Below are 14,991 nucleotides of genomic sequence, written 5' to 3' on the forward strand. Positions count from 1 at the left end.
ATAGAGAAGTGAATTAATTGTTAGTTACTTGTCAACGTGACTGGGGGATTCGGTGGCGGATTTGGTAACGTCCGTTTGAAGTCCGACATTTGTGATTGAAGTCCGTTCTCTCAGACGATTGTTGTTGCCTCCAGACCGCCTCTTGTCCTCTTCCCACCACCATTCCCCCCGCGCGACAAATGTCCGCTATCCACCAACATACCCACCATACCTCATCGTCGTCGTCGTCGTCGTCGTCGACAAAGCCCAGGAGACGGTCAGTCACAGTGACAGCCTCATGGGACCCTTTCTGACCGCCCCACAGGAGATGGACCCGCGAACAGTTACTCAGGAACATCCAGGTAAGCTTCAGGGTCTTCATCCTCAACAAAGGTTCGTTCTAACAACAAGTCGCGCTGTAGTTGTTGGACGAGCTAGAGGGCCCTCTCCCAGCAACTCTTCCACCATCGCCTCCAGCGTCACGCTCTTCTTCACCGGCCCCCGGTTACAAACGGAAATCAGACTCCCCTCCCGATCTCGACGCTTCATCTTCTTCAAAGCGTCCTAGGACCACCTCGCTGTCGGACAGGCGCAACGGTCAGCACACGGGGAATCAAGTGCACCAGGGAGGGCATCATTCACATCATGCGCAACCGCCACATAGCCTTCAGCCACCGAGCGCACAAGCCGTCTCCACTTCACAGTCACCAAACCCCCCAACCCCCTCCTCGCGGCCGGAACCCGAGGAAGGAGAATTGCGGGAAGAATCTAGTCTGTCCGTTCAAACGCCTTCGATACCTGCTCCACTCAAGGCTTCCATCGACGTTCCGATACGTCGCCCCAAACGGGGGAGACCAGGACTACGTCATTTCGACGGCCTTCACGAGAAATACCACAATCAAGGCCGCATGCTCAAGTACTCGGGAGACGCTCGTTTCTGGTCAACATACCCCCCAACACATCGGGAATATCGTCCGCTTGCGGATCCTCCTCCCCCGAATTCGCCCTATCACAAACATGGTGGACTCATTGCACGGCTGGAACTTGTGGATGCATTGGTCTCCTTTGCATATGCAATTTGGAACAGGGATTACGGTCGACGGTCATGCAACAAGGAAACCTGGAGCACCATCGAGGCTTTCTTGATTTGGTGCAAACAGAAATGGCAGGCTGAGGAGGGAATCAACGACGCTGAGAAGGCTTTCATTGGCTTGATGTAAGTACATCCATGCTGCAGCTTGACTGGTGTTTCATGTTTCATACAGCTGGATGATCGAGGCATTTATCCACGGGAGGAAGTTGATGTACACCGTGCGGGATCATCTGGACGCGGACATGGATAAGGTCACGAAAGGCATGAAGAGCAAGATTGCACAAATAGCCTCAGACGCAGAGAAGGCTTCAGCTGGCGCCCTCCACCCTGGGTCCGGTGGGACACCAATCATGCTTCCTTCTCCCGCGAGCATAGCACCGGCCAACAGCGCGAATTCGACACCTACATACCGCGAAAATGGAACGCCCAATCACAACCAACATTCCCGACAGTTGAATGCGTCCTCACACCAACAGCATCAGCAGCAACGCGGCCCTCGCTTTCAGAGTGGTCCATCGCCAGTGCCGTTCGCCCTTCTGCCACCTCATCTCGCAAACAGCCACAACCCTATACCGCCTCAAACCATGGATGCCATGGCACAGGTTACGGAACCTATCGGCCCTACCCTTGCACAAGACCTGCGAGACTTTGTATCCGGCTTCAACGGAGCCAGTTGGTGCATGTCCACCGCACACGCAACCCTCAACCTTCCAATCATGATGCGTTGTTTCCCTACCACTTTCAATCGCATGATGCATACCACGCTGTTACCGACCGACGAACACGAGCCTGACTTCGAGGACGAAGAGGGCGAACTCTTCTGGCCCGGTCAGCTCGTGACGGGAGAAGGGCTAGGTTGGGTTTGTCTGATGGGGAAGGCCATGATCAAGGAGTTTGGTAAAGCGTACGGTTACAAAGGCATTGACGGTGTCGTTCCCAAACCCAAGCCCGAAGACGACATCCCCCCTCGGCCCAATGTGACACCCTCATCTCACGGCCACTCTTCTAGCGCACATGGACACCGATGATTTTGGGCATTCACTTCCCCGTCTCCCCTTCTATGGCTCAGGTACTTGGGAACCCAGCTGGGATTTCTCGGGCTGACCGCCTTGGCCCCATCGCTCGACTCGTCTGCCGACGACGTTCGGTTGATACGAGAAGCCCGCCGACTTCAAATCTACATAGCATCAATGGAAGTCCTTTCAACGTTCCGGGGCTTGATCGTTCGTTTCAACGATTGCAGCGCCCCCGATCTCTACGGATACCTTCGCCACCGCCAACGTTTGAAAGGGTCGACCGTTGTGGCCTCCCCGTACAAACCTCCTACACCCCTCAACTAGACGAAGATTACGACACCTGCAACGAAAATAGCAAAATGTTTCCTGCCTACTTTTCCATGTCACGTCATTCCACTGACATCACCATTTGCCATCCACGGCGTCCATTTTCATCACATTAAACTCAATCCAAGAGCACGCTCGGAATTCAAAACGTTTTCAATGCCCCCCTCGACGTCAAGAGAACCTATGTACCGGACGAATGACCGTAACCTACTCCAGTCTTGGGCCCACCAGTCCCAGTGGACAATTCTGGCCGCGCTTCATTGTCTGGGCAACAAAACAACACAGCCGACCGCGCTACGGCTTCCAGCACTCCTTTCGATCGTCGAGACTCTTCTAGTCATGCGCCGCACGGACCGAAATGATATGCGATCTCGCTTTTACTCCGTTCTGGACGATCTTTGACAATGCCGGAAGAGGACCTTCCTTCGCCGCACTCGCTTCGGATTTAACTTATTCTTCTACTATCACTGGATCTCGAGCGCTTGTACGCCCGCTTTCAGCCCTTCCAATTTTCTACCCTTCGTCACCCCCCACCGGCCTATCCTCCACGAGGATTTCATTACCACTATTTCCCACTGCCCAAAGCTGCGCTCTTCCCTCGTCATTCCAGTTCCTTTGCTCTCGTCTTTATCATTGCTGCATTCGCTTCTTCACCCTAGTTTTCTATTCACGATATCCTAGCTTACCGTCCTGGCATTTCATCATACCCTGTGGAATAATTTGTTTCTTTTTACATCTGCCGATTCTTCGCCCTTTGGCACGGCCGGTTCTTCCTGTCATCTTCGTGCACATCCTGTTTTACCCATCTTCGCACATAGCGTCTCCAAAGCTGTGGTGTCGCCCTTCACCTTTTTTTTTTCTCACTCCGTGGTCGCTGCTTGTCTCGGTTTTGATAATCTCCTGGTACCTCATTTACGTCCCTCCGTTATATCTCCTGCTTCATATAGTCCTCGCATCCATTATCTGTCGTCACTGTATCAAGCTGCAAGAACAATATCCTCAATCCAATCTCACATACAAAACGTTGTTGTAGTCATCCATAAACAGTTGTATAGTCGAAAAAGCATTTTAAAGTTATCAATGGCAATTATCATAGAGATTCCATCCTCCTCTCCCCGTGTGCGCATATGTGAATTGAGAGCCTGTGAACGATCTATAGCCCTAACGGCTCACTTTATCGGTCAATACTGAGCGAAATTGACATCCCTCTGATGAAATTGGGATGGCTCGTTCCCAAGAGAACATAGTATGGAACATCACTTGCTGGGCAATTTCGGTAAATCGGCGGTTCTAATATGAAGGTAACCTTAACTTCTATACTCATCGCGAAAGACCGAGGATAATGCACGTATCGCTCCCGACCTCAGAGAACCAGCCTCTAAACGTATGTTCCTGCGGGGTGGCCTAGTTCAAGTTGTTCACGCGAGGTAAAACCTGACGATGCCAACGTGGTCTAGGTCACCGGGGAGATATCGGATCCACAACGAAGGGGAGGGACGGTGAATGACCACCGAACCTTGAGACAAACGTCAGTGCGCTGGTCAGCGATAAATAGGTTGTGATGCCGAGCAATGGTTGCAACAACGGAAGAGATCGCATGAGGGTTTGCAGGGTACATAGCATAGGCCATTATGATGTCGGCGAGGTGGTACATACATATCATGGAGAAGGAACATATTGAATTGCTGCAAAAAAAGACTTTCTGAACCACCTGACATGTTCGCCACCGTCGCCCAACCACAGAAAGAGGACCGAAAAATCCAATCACCGATTGGACTTGGCGACACGCTCCAGCTCGTCCTTTTTCTGTATAACAGACAACGTGTATCAGTTGGGCCCCGCCGAGGGGAACAAAGTCACGTACCTTGATAGCATAGGAGTTCGATGAACCTTTTGCGGCGTTGATGAGCTCATCGGCCAAGCACTCGGCAATGGATTTCACGTTGCGGAAAGCAGATTCGCGGGTCTAGTCAAAAATCAACAAATGGATCCCGCGCAGAGACAATGAGCACGCACGCCGGTGGTGAGGAGAGCGATGGACTGGTTGACTCGTCGGAGTGGCGAAACATCAACGGCCTGTCGTCGGACGGTGCCTTGAGAGCCGATACGGGTGGAGTCTTCACGGGGACCGGTGTTAACGATAGCATCAACCAAAACCTATAGCGTGTTGCTGGTCAGTCGCAATTCATGAACGCGACCTGGTTCCAAGCGCACCTGGATGGGGTTCTGATCGGTGAGGAGGTGGATGATTTCGAAAGCATGGGCGACAATTCGGACGGTCATGAGCTTCTTGCCGTTGTTGCGGCCCTTCATCATCAAGCTGGGCCCGTTGAATATGCTGCGATCTTGATTTTAAGGCGTCTAAACACACCTGTCAACCAATCGTTCGACGATAGGCATTTGGGCCTTCTTGAATTGCTTCTTGGCGTATCGGCCAGCGGTGTGAGGAAGGTAGACAGCATGTCGGACCTGGATGTAGTCAGTGAGGGAAATGTCCTTCACTTCAACACTGTTTATAGAACAAAATTGAGCCTCCAGACACCGGATTTCGACCAGGAGTTGCGCAACTCACTCCTGGGTATCCCATTTGCCGAAAAGCTTGATTTCCTGTCCGAGCTTGGAAACGTCCTTGGGGAGAGTACCGGTGGCCATTTTGAATGTCTTGCGAACGGTGGCGACGTTGACCTAGGCGACGCAGGCGGCGTTAGATTTTGAGGGCGACGTCGATGCCAATAACGAGCAATCCACTGGGCCTTTCCGCCGTTTGTTTGCACGTGTTAGGCAGTGATCCAAAAATAAGGTTTGAGGCTTGCGCGAATTGTACAGTTTAAGTCAGCACGGATCATTCGGCATTCGCTCTAGAATAGGGGCCACCGGACTGTTTTATCTCTTCGAACTATGACTACGACTGTATCTATGTCGGCTGTGAGGAACGTAGCTATTTCCTACTGCTCTGCGGAACAATGAATCCTGGCTCTCGAATGTCATTCCACTCCTGCCATACCCTCGTCGATCTATGCTGTCGTTTCTTCGTCGTACCTTACGATCGCTGTCCAAGTCGCCGTCGTGCCTACGCTTCCGAGTGGAAGATGGCGAGAATGAAAGGAAAGGACTTGGAGATCGCTCCTGTTTGATCAGCCTACCTCTGGGACGGCCGGGTGTTTGTATAGATTGCCGCTTTGGTGTGATGCTCGCGTTGAGAGAACGTCGGTGGCGAGATCTGGTTCGGCAAGGTGATGGAGAGCGGCTCCGTCTTCCACGAGGGTAGTATCCATTCTCTCCAGGATAGTGTTGCGATGAAGTCGGGGTAGGTGTTTGGTTTACACGGGTTAACAAGGATTTGGCTGCTGAACCGATAGGAGAACTATGATCCAGCTGGGAGGATGCGCCAATGGCCTGCGGCTGAAGGGCCTGGCTAGCATCTCGACCATACACTGCCTGAAGATAAGCATGAGCCTGAGCCTCATGACGAAAAGCGGCTGCATGGTCGTTAAGTCGTTTTGCATCTCTGGCCAAGTCTGTCGAGCATGCGGCCAGCAATAGCTGAGCGGATTTCTTACGCCCTGGTTGATCGGCCTCAGGGAATCCTAGAAAACGTCAGGGCAATCGATCGCGGGAGGCTCTATCTTCAAGCCCACCTTCCATCATCGCGAAAACCACCTCAATGGCTGCAAGCGGCCGTTTGGTCCTTCTATAATGTGCGGCGATGACCATCCAGATATGGATATCGCTCTTAGTGAGTTTCAGCAAATGAATCGCCGAGGCAGGATCGTCCTCCAGGCGCTCGAGGTCATATGCAACGATGCCGCTCCGTAGATCCATCAGTACGGAAGTCTCCAGAGAGTGTGGGTAGGTCAGTCCTGCCTTGAGCAAGTCCGAAGAAGTCAATGGGGGTTTCGAGGCCAAGTCAATAGGGTTCGAAGTGAAGGAGAATGGGTAGCAGTTCCCAGTGCCAAACACTGGGTGAGAATCGACTTGACAGAGAGGTGCCGCCAAAGATAGAGGTGTACTGGAACTCGAGGGATAAGCAGGAAACAGGAGGTCGTTATGGGCATTGCCGGGCATCGAGTCGGGCACGGTCAATCCAGAGCCATGAAAGGGGTTTCCGTGCACCTTTCGTAAAGGATCGTAATCGTTGCTGGGTGTGCCGGACCCTGGGTACAAGTTGCCAGTGGAGCTAGCCAGTCGGAAATGAGATATCCATTCCGCCGAATTGTGAATAGCTGTGATACTGATCCCTGGTGTCTTGGATCCAAGCTGCTGTGCAACCGCCGCCCTTTCTTCGGTAGAGAACTTGAGAAAATAGACTGCGGATCCAGCTGAGCCGCCATTGAAGGGATAGAGCAATGGTCTTGGAACGCCGTCCATTCCGTTAACCACACCCACCACCGTGAACAGCGGAAAGACATACATTTCTCCACATCGTGCAAGCAGCTGGCGGACGTCGAACGGTCCTCCGGTGCCATTCTCGACTCGTAAGACCGCTGATAGAGGCTCCATAACGAGGGTGTTCTTTGACCAATAATGTGGAGAAGTGGCCTTGAACAACGGAGGAATGTTTCAAAAAGAACAAGCTGGGCGGCTAACACAAGACACTTTGCCGATGCTGTGCACGCCAAGCGAAATGGACCAAATTTGGCTTTTGATTCCCCTGTCTGCAGCCTCTGCGATCCTTGAAAACTCCCTCCATTACTGCTGTGAAGAGGCAATGAATAATGAGAAAGAAGAAGATACTCGATCTTGAATCAGTTCTCAGAAATTTTCGTCCCAGTAGTAGGTCGGGACACGTGTGGTCACTACCCTTGGCGACGAGACAGTGGAAGGGTATAAATAGTTGCGACCCCGTAGACACGGCTATTCTCCCCCGCATCGCATTTCTCCTTTCCACCGTCACTGCGAAAATGTTCAAACGAAGCCTTGTCGTTGTATCAGCTCTGGCAGCTTATGTTTCTGCCCAGTGAGTCCTTCAAATTAGCTTCGTCGTTGGTTTCCATAATTTATGTACAAATTTCAGGACCGACCAACCATCCGACCAATGTACGGCGGCACTCTCGCAGATTGCGCTGAATCCTGAAGCTGCATCCTGCTTGAATACTGTTCCCCTCATTTCTGTTCTCACCGGAAACTCGTCTTCCCCCCTTCTTCCAACTTTGAAGACATGGATAACTGGCATGTGCAATGCTGCTCCTTGTAGCAACGAAACACTCGCTGCAGTCGTCCAAAACGTTACTACTGGATGTGCAGAAGACTTTGCTGCCTACAACCTCACCGAGGATGGCGGTGGAGTATTGACCACTATCCAACAATACTACCCTACTGTCCGCAAGGTCCTTTGCTTGCAAGAGTGAGTCCCTATGGTATCTTATGAATGCTGTTATTCTAATTTTTGCCTTGTAGGAGCGGTGATAATTGTGTTGTCAAGACTGTCGAGGCCGTTGAGGCCAAGGTTGGAGAACTAACCCTCGACAATATCATCGCGACTGGCCTCAACTCGTCGCTGATCGCTTCGGACATTATTTGCACCGACTGCGTCAAGGCTGCGTACAATATCGTTGTACAAGATATCCCTCAGCTAGGTTCTGGGGGTCTCACAGGTGGAGCTGAGTCTCTCTGTGGCGCCAATTTCACTGGTGGGTTTCCTCGTGGACCATGATGATGCTCCAAGTCGTACTTTGCTGGAACCCGTTTACTCACCGATTTCTTCACAGATGGCGATACCCCAGAAAACATCTCAGAATCCTCTAACGAGGAATCTTCCACCGATGGGGATTCCGGTGACGCCCAAAACGTATACCTCGGTCTTGCTGCTTCTTCCGTTGCTGCCATTTCGACCGTCTTCACTCTATTCCTTTGAACAATGGAGTCATGACCAGTGATTACGATAGGGCTGGAACCTATGCACCAGCACACCCTTTCACGTCTTTACGTATATACTAGAGGATTATGGACTTGAATATAATTACCCTGTATTGACCTGTATCGAGCTTGCCAGTACCTTAAGGACTCCAGAAGCATTTGAAATATTCATCGCGGACTTCAAACTGAGAATACATGCATCACTGCGTAGGGTTAGGGTTGATGGTGGTTCGTCCTCACGGACCCAACCTGCCCTGGACTTGAACAGGACCAGGCTGGTCTTTCTGAACAGCCAGTACGGCCGTCGTCGTTTCTCCCTCTTATGCCCTATTTGCACTATCGAAATGGATTCCAGTCGCAGCTATGTTAGACGATCACTGGTCGACTATCCCAAGCCTGAATCGGATCTCGCAGAATGGGCAACTAAGATCAAGGCGTTGCAGCGACAGGTCGACGCTGATGAAGAGGCGGAACAGAAGCGATTGGAGGCCGAAATCCAAGCTGCGAGGCAAGCCCGCCTAAGACGCAGTCGTCGATTTAGTGGCCGTGGACTGAACCTCGACAGTTCTCCTTGTAAGCACAGCGTTCATCGTTCGCCTGACATTCAACCGTTGACAATTGGTCTCGGATTGTAGCTGGTGGTTCGGATAAATGGAATTTGGCGAGCCCAACTACGGACGTGTTGTCTGATGACCGACCTCGCGACAGTGCTGATCGTTACGGTCACCAGAACGAAGCCTTGAAGAAGCTCATGGGGAACAACGCGGTCCACGTCCCGCCGAAGGCTCCCAATGAAGCCGTTTCGCTCGCATCTTTTATTGGAGGACGTGCTACAGGGCCACGGCTGAACAAGCATTCTGCGCAACAGGATGCCCATGACCCCACACAGTTCAACCAACCCGACACTAGCACCCCACACCCCATTTTTGGGAAGGGCGGGGTGGCGATGCCAGGAATGGTGTCCAAGCAGGACCTTAACAATGGTCGTATTCCTCCCAAACCTGCCTGTTCGTCGTCATTGTCTACTTCGAAGACCGACCAACCCAAGTCCAACAATCTCCGAGCACCAGCTACCGCCACAGAACGACGTCGATCCCTCTCCCCGACCCCTGCCGTTGGAACAGAGGACTTTGAACGATATCGTCCCTCTGCAAGTCCAACACCTAAATCACCATTGAAAGCAAGGAAGAGTTCAGAGTCGGTCAAAGAAACGAGTCATAAAGATAACGGGGGCTACCGATACTCTATCGTTGGGCACTCGCTGCGTTCTCAGAAGAGTTCAGAGCGCGTTGGGAGCCCAGGATTACGCTCTCAGAAGAGTTCAGAACGCATAGCGCCCCCCGTCGTCGGAAGTGAAGACTTTGAACGATATAGGCCTTCCACTAGTCCTCAGCCGTCCGTGCTTAAATCCCAGAAGAGTGTTAGCACCTTTTCTTCGAGCGGAACTGCGGAGAAGCAACGTCCGCTGTCCAGCTCTGGTTTCTACGGAAATACACGTTCTACGTCACCAACCAAGCCTTTCGGGAGGTCATCTCCAGAGAAGCGAACCTCATCACGACCAGCATCCCCCGAGAAACCAATCACTCGCACTTATGGCTTCGACGCGCCGAAATCCGCTGTTCCCGAGCTGAAGTCCCAGAATTCATGGAGTAGGGACCCATCGAAGTCTTCCACTCCCGTGAATCCAGTCGCCAGCGAGAAAGCAGCCAGCAGCGTATCGCGACAGACTAATAACAGGACCCCGCCAGTGATGGCCCCACGTCCAATCAGTTATCTTTCCACTACTACTCCTTCCATCAGGGAACGAACCATCTCCACGCCGAACTTCTTGCCCAAGTCACCTATCGCCACCCATACTCCCAGCAGATCTATTGTCAACCCCCCGCCATCCCTGGCTCGACCGATACAGCCAGAGCCCCGCGTGCCAACTAATGTACCGATCCTGCCCGCTGCTGCAGTCGTCCCATCCCCAGCTTTCAGAAAGCAAGAGACTGCGAAAGACCTCTCCCCGAGTATAAGCCGATTGCAGGGCCGCGGATTCGTTCAGAACATGGTTAAAGCCAGTCTACAACTCGAGTCTCAATCTGCGCCGACATCAGTACAAGCCACCCCCGTGGAGAAGGGGAGACAGGCTAGTGGTGGCAAGAAATCGGTGTTGGATCGCTGGCAACCGCACATGCGCTCCCCTTCTCCTCCGCCGTCCCCCACCAAATCACAAACCCCTGTCCAGGTTCGCCGAGCTGCCACCACCGACCCCAACGTGACAAAACTGGCGGAGTCGAGGTCTGTTGCCGCCTCTCCGGCACCAGTGCCTACAGTGCAGCAAAGTGGTCAACAGCAATTTCCTGGTTCCAGTTCCCGTGAACCCTTGACACCCCGGACGACTGCTCGCTATATAGAGAAGATGTCGGCTCCCACAGGTAAAATAGGCTCGGCAACCACCATGTTCGTGGAGAAATTGCCATCCTCGCCCTCGATATCCGCTGTCGATGAACTTGGGGTGAAGCACGAGATACCGCGCAGCCAATTGGCTGGGAGACAGAAGCACCACATACCTTCGGAAATTCCAGGCCCCACTGGAAAACCGTTGATACATGTGCGTTAATCCTGGGAATAATATGATCATGGACTCGTGCTCACGTATTTCCTTCTCCGTGTTCTTTTATGTATGTTCAACCGGTCAATACTCGTTGGCCTGTAATTTTACGACCCTTTCATGCCTTGTTGCGTTTGCGACCGTGAATAGCCAACAAAGAACAGAGCTAAGAGGCCGAAGAAAAACTCGACGAATGCAACCATCGGAGGTCGTCTGACGGAGGAACCTGAGGAGATCAAGCAACAAGGCAAGCCGGCACCATCTCCTGTCCCAAATTCATTCAACATGCCACAACCGTCGAGAACAACTATCCCGGAAAGCCATGTTCGTTCCGATGCTAAAATCAGTCGTCTTGCTGAGGCCTGGAGCAATAATGGGCCAATCCTGCCGCGGCATACCCCAACAGAGCGTCCTTCTGAAGACATCTCTTCAGCTCGCGAGACCAAAAAATACCCTGGCCTTCGACATGCTTTGCCTGGCATGGCAAAGGAGCCTTCCTTTCGACCCAGGACTCCAGAAATGAAGACACCTCCTCAATCGATGAGCCCTTCAATGGACCGAGCTCCGAGTTCACCGAGGCCAAGGATTCCTAGTACTGGCAGCAGGGCGACTGTAATGGAGGTCGCTCAAGCTTTGCAGGAGCGTGCGCAAACACCTGAAGCACCGCCTCCACCTGCTGTTTCAGAAACGCCGCCTATTCCCGATGAGGACCATGCTCCCGTTCCACCTCGACTACGACCTGCGCCTTCCAGTCAAGCGGAGAAGAGAAAGTCCAGCTACGACAGATTCTCGGTGATTACGTTGCCTCCATTGAAGGAAGAAGCGACACCAGCACCATCCCCAGCGGGGACTTTGACGCGTACCAAGGAATTTATTCATCCTATTTCAAGCGAACCAAGAACACCAAAAGAGCCCAAAGAAGTGTCCATCAGTACGACTATCTCGTCCTCTGAAATAGCGACGTTCTAAATTTCAACATTTTAGCACATAATGACCTCCCGTTACCTCAAGTTGATGTCTCCGTCATGTTCCATCCTATATCCCCAAGCTCCTTGATTCCTCCAGATTCAAGGACGATCTCTGTGGATGTCATGTCTGTTTCTGGCACCTCGACTACCACCTTGACGGAAGATATTGCCATCTTTTATGATACAGAAGTGTTAGCCGTTGTTCACAGGAGCAAATCCCAGCCTAGTGGTCTAGTGGATACTTTTGTCTGGTGTTGGCTTGGTAAACGATCGCAGTACGGAGAGAAGGAGGAAAAGAAGGTGCAGGAGATCGCGAGGAGATATGGCACAACGGCTGTGGGTTATGAGCTATGACTAGCTGGCGCTCTGGTTGTACTGACATTTTCGTAGATCATCGTTCGCCAATACAGTGAATCCGCTCATTTGATCGGACTGGTTGGCGGAAGACTGGCTATTCGACAGGTAAGGCCTTCTTTACTTCGGACACTTTGTCACGCTGACGTGTTTGTAGGGTTCTCGAGCTCACTGGAGCCCAGAGAATACTGCGATGCACCTCGTTCGATCCACCCGCGGGTTGATCACCATCGACGAGCACGATCTCGTAGGTGTCCACTCGACTAAAAGAAAGACGGGGACTGAGTGCAGGTTTCACTCTAGAGCATCAAAAACTTGTGTTCTGCATTCAGCTACTGCGTGACCCTCTTGAACACCGTCTACATCTGGCACGGGTCTGGCTCCTCCGCAACTGAACGTGAAGCGGCCACCGATTATGCGCAACAGCTTGCCAATGGTGGTGCGATTATCGAGCTTTTCGAAGGGAAAGAATCTGAAGGCGACGATTCGATGTTCTGGATGATCCTTGGTGACGACGCGTATGCAAATGCGGATTATTGGAAATGGAGGGGCTCCGTGCCATCCGCTGATCCCACAATGTGGAGAGTTGATGCTAATAAGCGTGTTAACACTGTATGTCGTGCATTTCCTTTGTCTATCCCAGCTGCGTCTGACGTGTTTCATCAAGCTTGTACCTGTGGAATTCTTCAGCCAAGTGGCCAATCCCTGCCAATCCGTCTATATCGCCAACTGTATTTGGGAACTTTTCATTTTGGTCGGCCCTGACGCTCGTGGGTCGCGTAGAGACATTCGACTCGCGCTAGAGGTCGCCTTGGTAAGGTTAATTCAGCCTCCACCCTCTGCTGTAAGCTGAAAGGGTGCTATAGGAATTCGCCAAACGAGCATCGGCTGAACGACCGTTCACGCCCAATGTCCACGTTGTCATCCTGCCGTCCAAGCTCCCTCTTGATCTTCGACTGCACTTCCGTGACCTCGACGAGGAGTTACTGGTGTGTACCTTCCGGCTCCAGTGCACGGTCCCGCATTGACTTCTTCACAGAATCATAATAATATCCCCGACCACATGAATCTAGTGTCTTCTGAAGAAGCACTTGCCCAGGTACTTGATTTGGGATTGGACTTTATCGGGCTCCACTGACGAGGAACGAGTAGCTTCAGAATACGTCTTGGTCACCCGATGACCTGAAAGACCATCAAATGCTTCCACTCGGCCTCGATGTAATGCATTCTATCCGCCCACAAGCTTGATTAACTAACCACATATACCCTTCTACTCTGAAAAACCAATCTCTATCATTTGATCAGGAATTAATGTGCAATTACAGACAACATATACATATGCCCGGAAAACAATGGTGCAGCGAGGCGAAGAGAGCGACCTTAACCATACCAAGCACCCAGCTTCACTTTTGCTTTTGGTCGTGTCGGGACCATGGGTTCCTTGATATCAAACACTTCGATGGCTCGCTTTATATTTCGTTAGCATCGCCGCAAATGAATCAAGGAGTATGACCCTCTAACCTTCCACACCTGCATGTCAAACTCTAGGACGAGCTGGTTCTTCTTTAGCCCTTCGGCATAATCTGCGTCTGAGGGAGCCTCGCAGGGATCTGGGCCAGGATAGTCAAGCCGGCTTTCTTAACGAAACAAGTGTCCACTTACATATTACAGGTTCGCCGTGCTCGTTTGTTTCCAGAGCGACACGGCCATCGCGAATAAGGAATGAGAGATAGAACACATTTTCGACGGATTGGGCGAAGCTGTGCGGATTGAGAATGAATTTGAACAGGTTCACTGGTTCAATAGACTCGTCTTCCATTGTGCAGTGTTTCCCTAGAAGCTCTTCAAGCTGAAGCGAAACGATCAGAATCAACCTGACAGGGCAGGATGGAATGTCGGCAACTCACATCGTGGACGTTTTTCGTCGTCTCATTTTCTGAACGCTGGATATCTTCTTCTTTGAGTTCTTGTGGTTTCACTTCTTCCGCGGTATTCTTTTCATGCTTTTCACGCTTCATGTTTGCACGTTTCTTTTGCTCCAATGACAGAGGGCCCAGCCTATACCGATAGATAAGTGCGGAATGACGACAAACCAGATATTGTCACAAACATGAAGCTCATTGCAGGTGCTCGTCGACTTTTGGCCATGGCTTTTCGCCCAATCTTTGCCCAGTCTAGCGGGTAATCGTGCATGTCCTCTTCTTCTACATCAGAGCCTGCCTCTTGGGGGAAGTTTTCTTGCCGGACTTGCTTCTGACCACCCATGAAAGTGGCCAGCTTCGCGACAAACTCGTCGACATCGAATGACCCCGTCCCGGATTTTAAGGATCGGACCTTCTGTGCACTGGCATTGGAAGCGAGCAGCAGTATCCGAGAGTCAAGGATGGCCTCTTGCGGTTCCTTTACTGGTGCAACGTATGAGAAAAAGAAGCCGTGTGACGTGCAGTACGACCGGACCTTTCTTGAACAACGCGTCTGCTTGCTTGACATGGTTCATGAGGGCCTGCGGCGTGAAATCATTTGGGTTCAGGTTTTGCTCTGTTTCATGTCGTTCAGCGGTTTCGTAACGTTATTGATAGTTTCTTAACCTTCAAACTTCTTCGTTAGTGCACGGTAATTTTGGCGAACGGCGCGCTTTTCCTCAGGATCTTGGTCTGGGTCAAACACGAGGTCTGCGCGTTTCATTAGGCTTTGCAGACAGAGATATTTGGAAGAGAACGCGCCCTCATTTTCCATTTCTACGTCTTTAGACATTTCTGTTGTGGACGATGAGTAGACCTGGTCGATGTTGGAGAAGAGCAG

General features: G+C 51.7%; 6 protein-coding genes across 6 annotated transcripts; 3 read left to right on the forward strand and 3 right to left on the reverse strand.

Annotated features, from left to right (window-relative positions):
* Positions 1-179: 179 nt before the first annotated feature.
* Positions 180-2,100, forward strand: CC1G_01906 (hypothetical protein; the record flags this gene model as incomplete). The annotated part of the gene is made up of 4 exons (XM_001830218.2): positions 180-256; positions 305-341; positions 402-1,195; positions 1,245-2,100. 4 exons carry the CDS (start codon positions 180-182, stop codon positions 2,098-2,100), a joined length of 1,764 nt encoding a protein of 587 aa, XP_001830270.2.
* Positions 2,101-4,011: 1,911 nt separating this feature from the next.
* Positions 4,012-5,152, reverse strand: CC1G_01907 (40S ribosomal protein S5). The gene is made up of 6 exons (XM_001830219.2): positions 4,988-5,152; positions 4,787-4,924; positions 4,630-4,735; positions 4,432-4,572; positions 4,280-4,381; positions 4,012-4,221 (listed from the first exon to the last, which is right to left on the reverse strand). Exons 1-6 carry the CDS (start codon positions 5,065-5,067, stop codon positions 4,180-4,182), a joined length of 609 nt encoding a protein of 202 aa, XP_001830271.1. The 5' UTR covers positions 5,068-5,152; the 3' UTR covers positions 4,012-4,179.
* An 860-nt stretch (positions 5,153-6,012) lies between these two features.
* Positions 6,013-6,915, reverse strand: CC1G_01908 (hypothetical protein; the record flags this gene model as incomplete). The annotated part of the gene is made up of 1 exon (XM_001830220.2): positions 6,013-6,915. One exon carries the CDS (start codon positions 6,913-6,915, stop codon positions 6,013-6,015), a length of 903 nt encoding a protein of 300 aa, XP_001830272.2.
* Positions 6,916-7,316: 401 nt separating this feature from the next.
* Positions 7,317-8,393, forward strand: CC1G_01909 (hypothetical protein; the record flags this gene model as incomplete). The annotated part of the gene is made up of 4 exons (XM_001830221.2): positions 7,317-7,372; positions 7,430-7,759; positions 7,813-8,045; positions 8,124-8,393. The coding sequence occupies 4 exons, from the start codon at positions 7,317-7,319 to the stop codon at positions 8,267-8,269; spliced, it is 765 nt and encodes a 254-aa protein (XP_001830273.1). The 3' UTR covers positions 8,270-8,393.
* A 222-nt stretch (positions 8,394-8,615) lies between these two features.
* CC1G_01910 (hypothetical protein) lies at positions 8,616-13,437 on the forward strand (the record flags this gene model as incomplete). Its single annotated transcript, XM_001830222.2, has 11 exons — positions 8,616-8,844; positions 8,907-10,867; positions 11,018-11,798; positions 11,852-12,171; positions 12,226-12,297; positions 12,347-12,436; positions 12,493-12,801; positions 12,857-13,003; positions 13,056-13,178; positions 13,229-13,288; positions 13,342-13,437. 11 exons carry the CDS (start codon positions 8,616-8,618, stop codon positions 13,435-13,437), a joined length of 4,188 nt encoding a protein of 1,395 aa, XP_001830274.2.
* A 231-nt stretch (positions 13,438-13,668) lies between these two features.
* Positions 13,669-14,981, reverse strand: CC1G_01911 (Smc5-6 complex non-SMC subunit Nse4; the record flags this gene model as incomplete). Its single annotated transcript, XM_001830223.2, has 6 exons — positions 14,913-14,981; positions 14,647-14,861; positions 14,300-14,594; positions 14,097-14,247; positions 13,852-14,038; positions 13,669-13,799 (listed from the first exon to the last, which is right to left on the reverse strand). Exons 2-6 carry the CDS (start codon positions 14,684-14,686, stop codon positions 13,669-13,671), a joined length of 804 nt encoding a protein of 267 aa, XP_001830275.2. The 5' UTR covers positions 14,687-14,861; positions 14,913-14,981.
* Positions 14,982-14,991: the final 10 nt, after the last annotated feature.

Source organism: Coprinopsis cinerea (assembly GCF_000182895.1).
Source record: "Coprinopsis cinerea okayama7#130 chromosome 3 map unlocalized cont3.3, whole genome shotgun sequence".
In the NCBI taxonomy this organism is placed as follows: Eukaryota; Fungi; Basidiomycota; class Agaricomycetes; order Agaricales; family Psathyrellaceae; genus Coprinopsis; species Coprinopsis cinerea.

What these genes read in the sequence shown, in the direction of transcription:
- CC1G_01907 (XM_001830219.2), bottom strand. Translation starts at nt 5,067, where the DNA reads ATGGCCACCGGTACTCTCCCCAAGGACGTTTCCAAGCTCGGACAGGAA. An exon ending in GTCGAACGATTGGTTGACAG is followed by an intron (nt 4,736 to 4,786) that starts GTGTGTTTAGAC and finishes CAACGGGCCCAG; the next exon opens with CTTGATGATGAAGGGCCGCA. An exon ending in CCGATCAGAACCCCATCCAG is followed by an intron (nt 4,573 to 4,629) that starts GTGCGCTTGGAA and finishes AACACGCTATAG; the next exon opens with GTTTTGGTTGATGCTATCGT.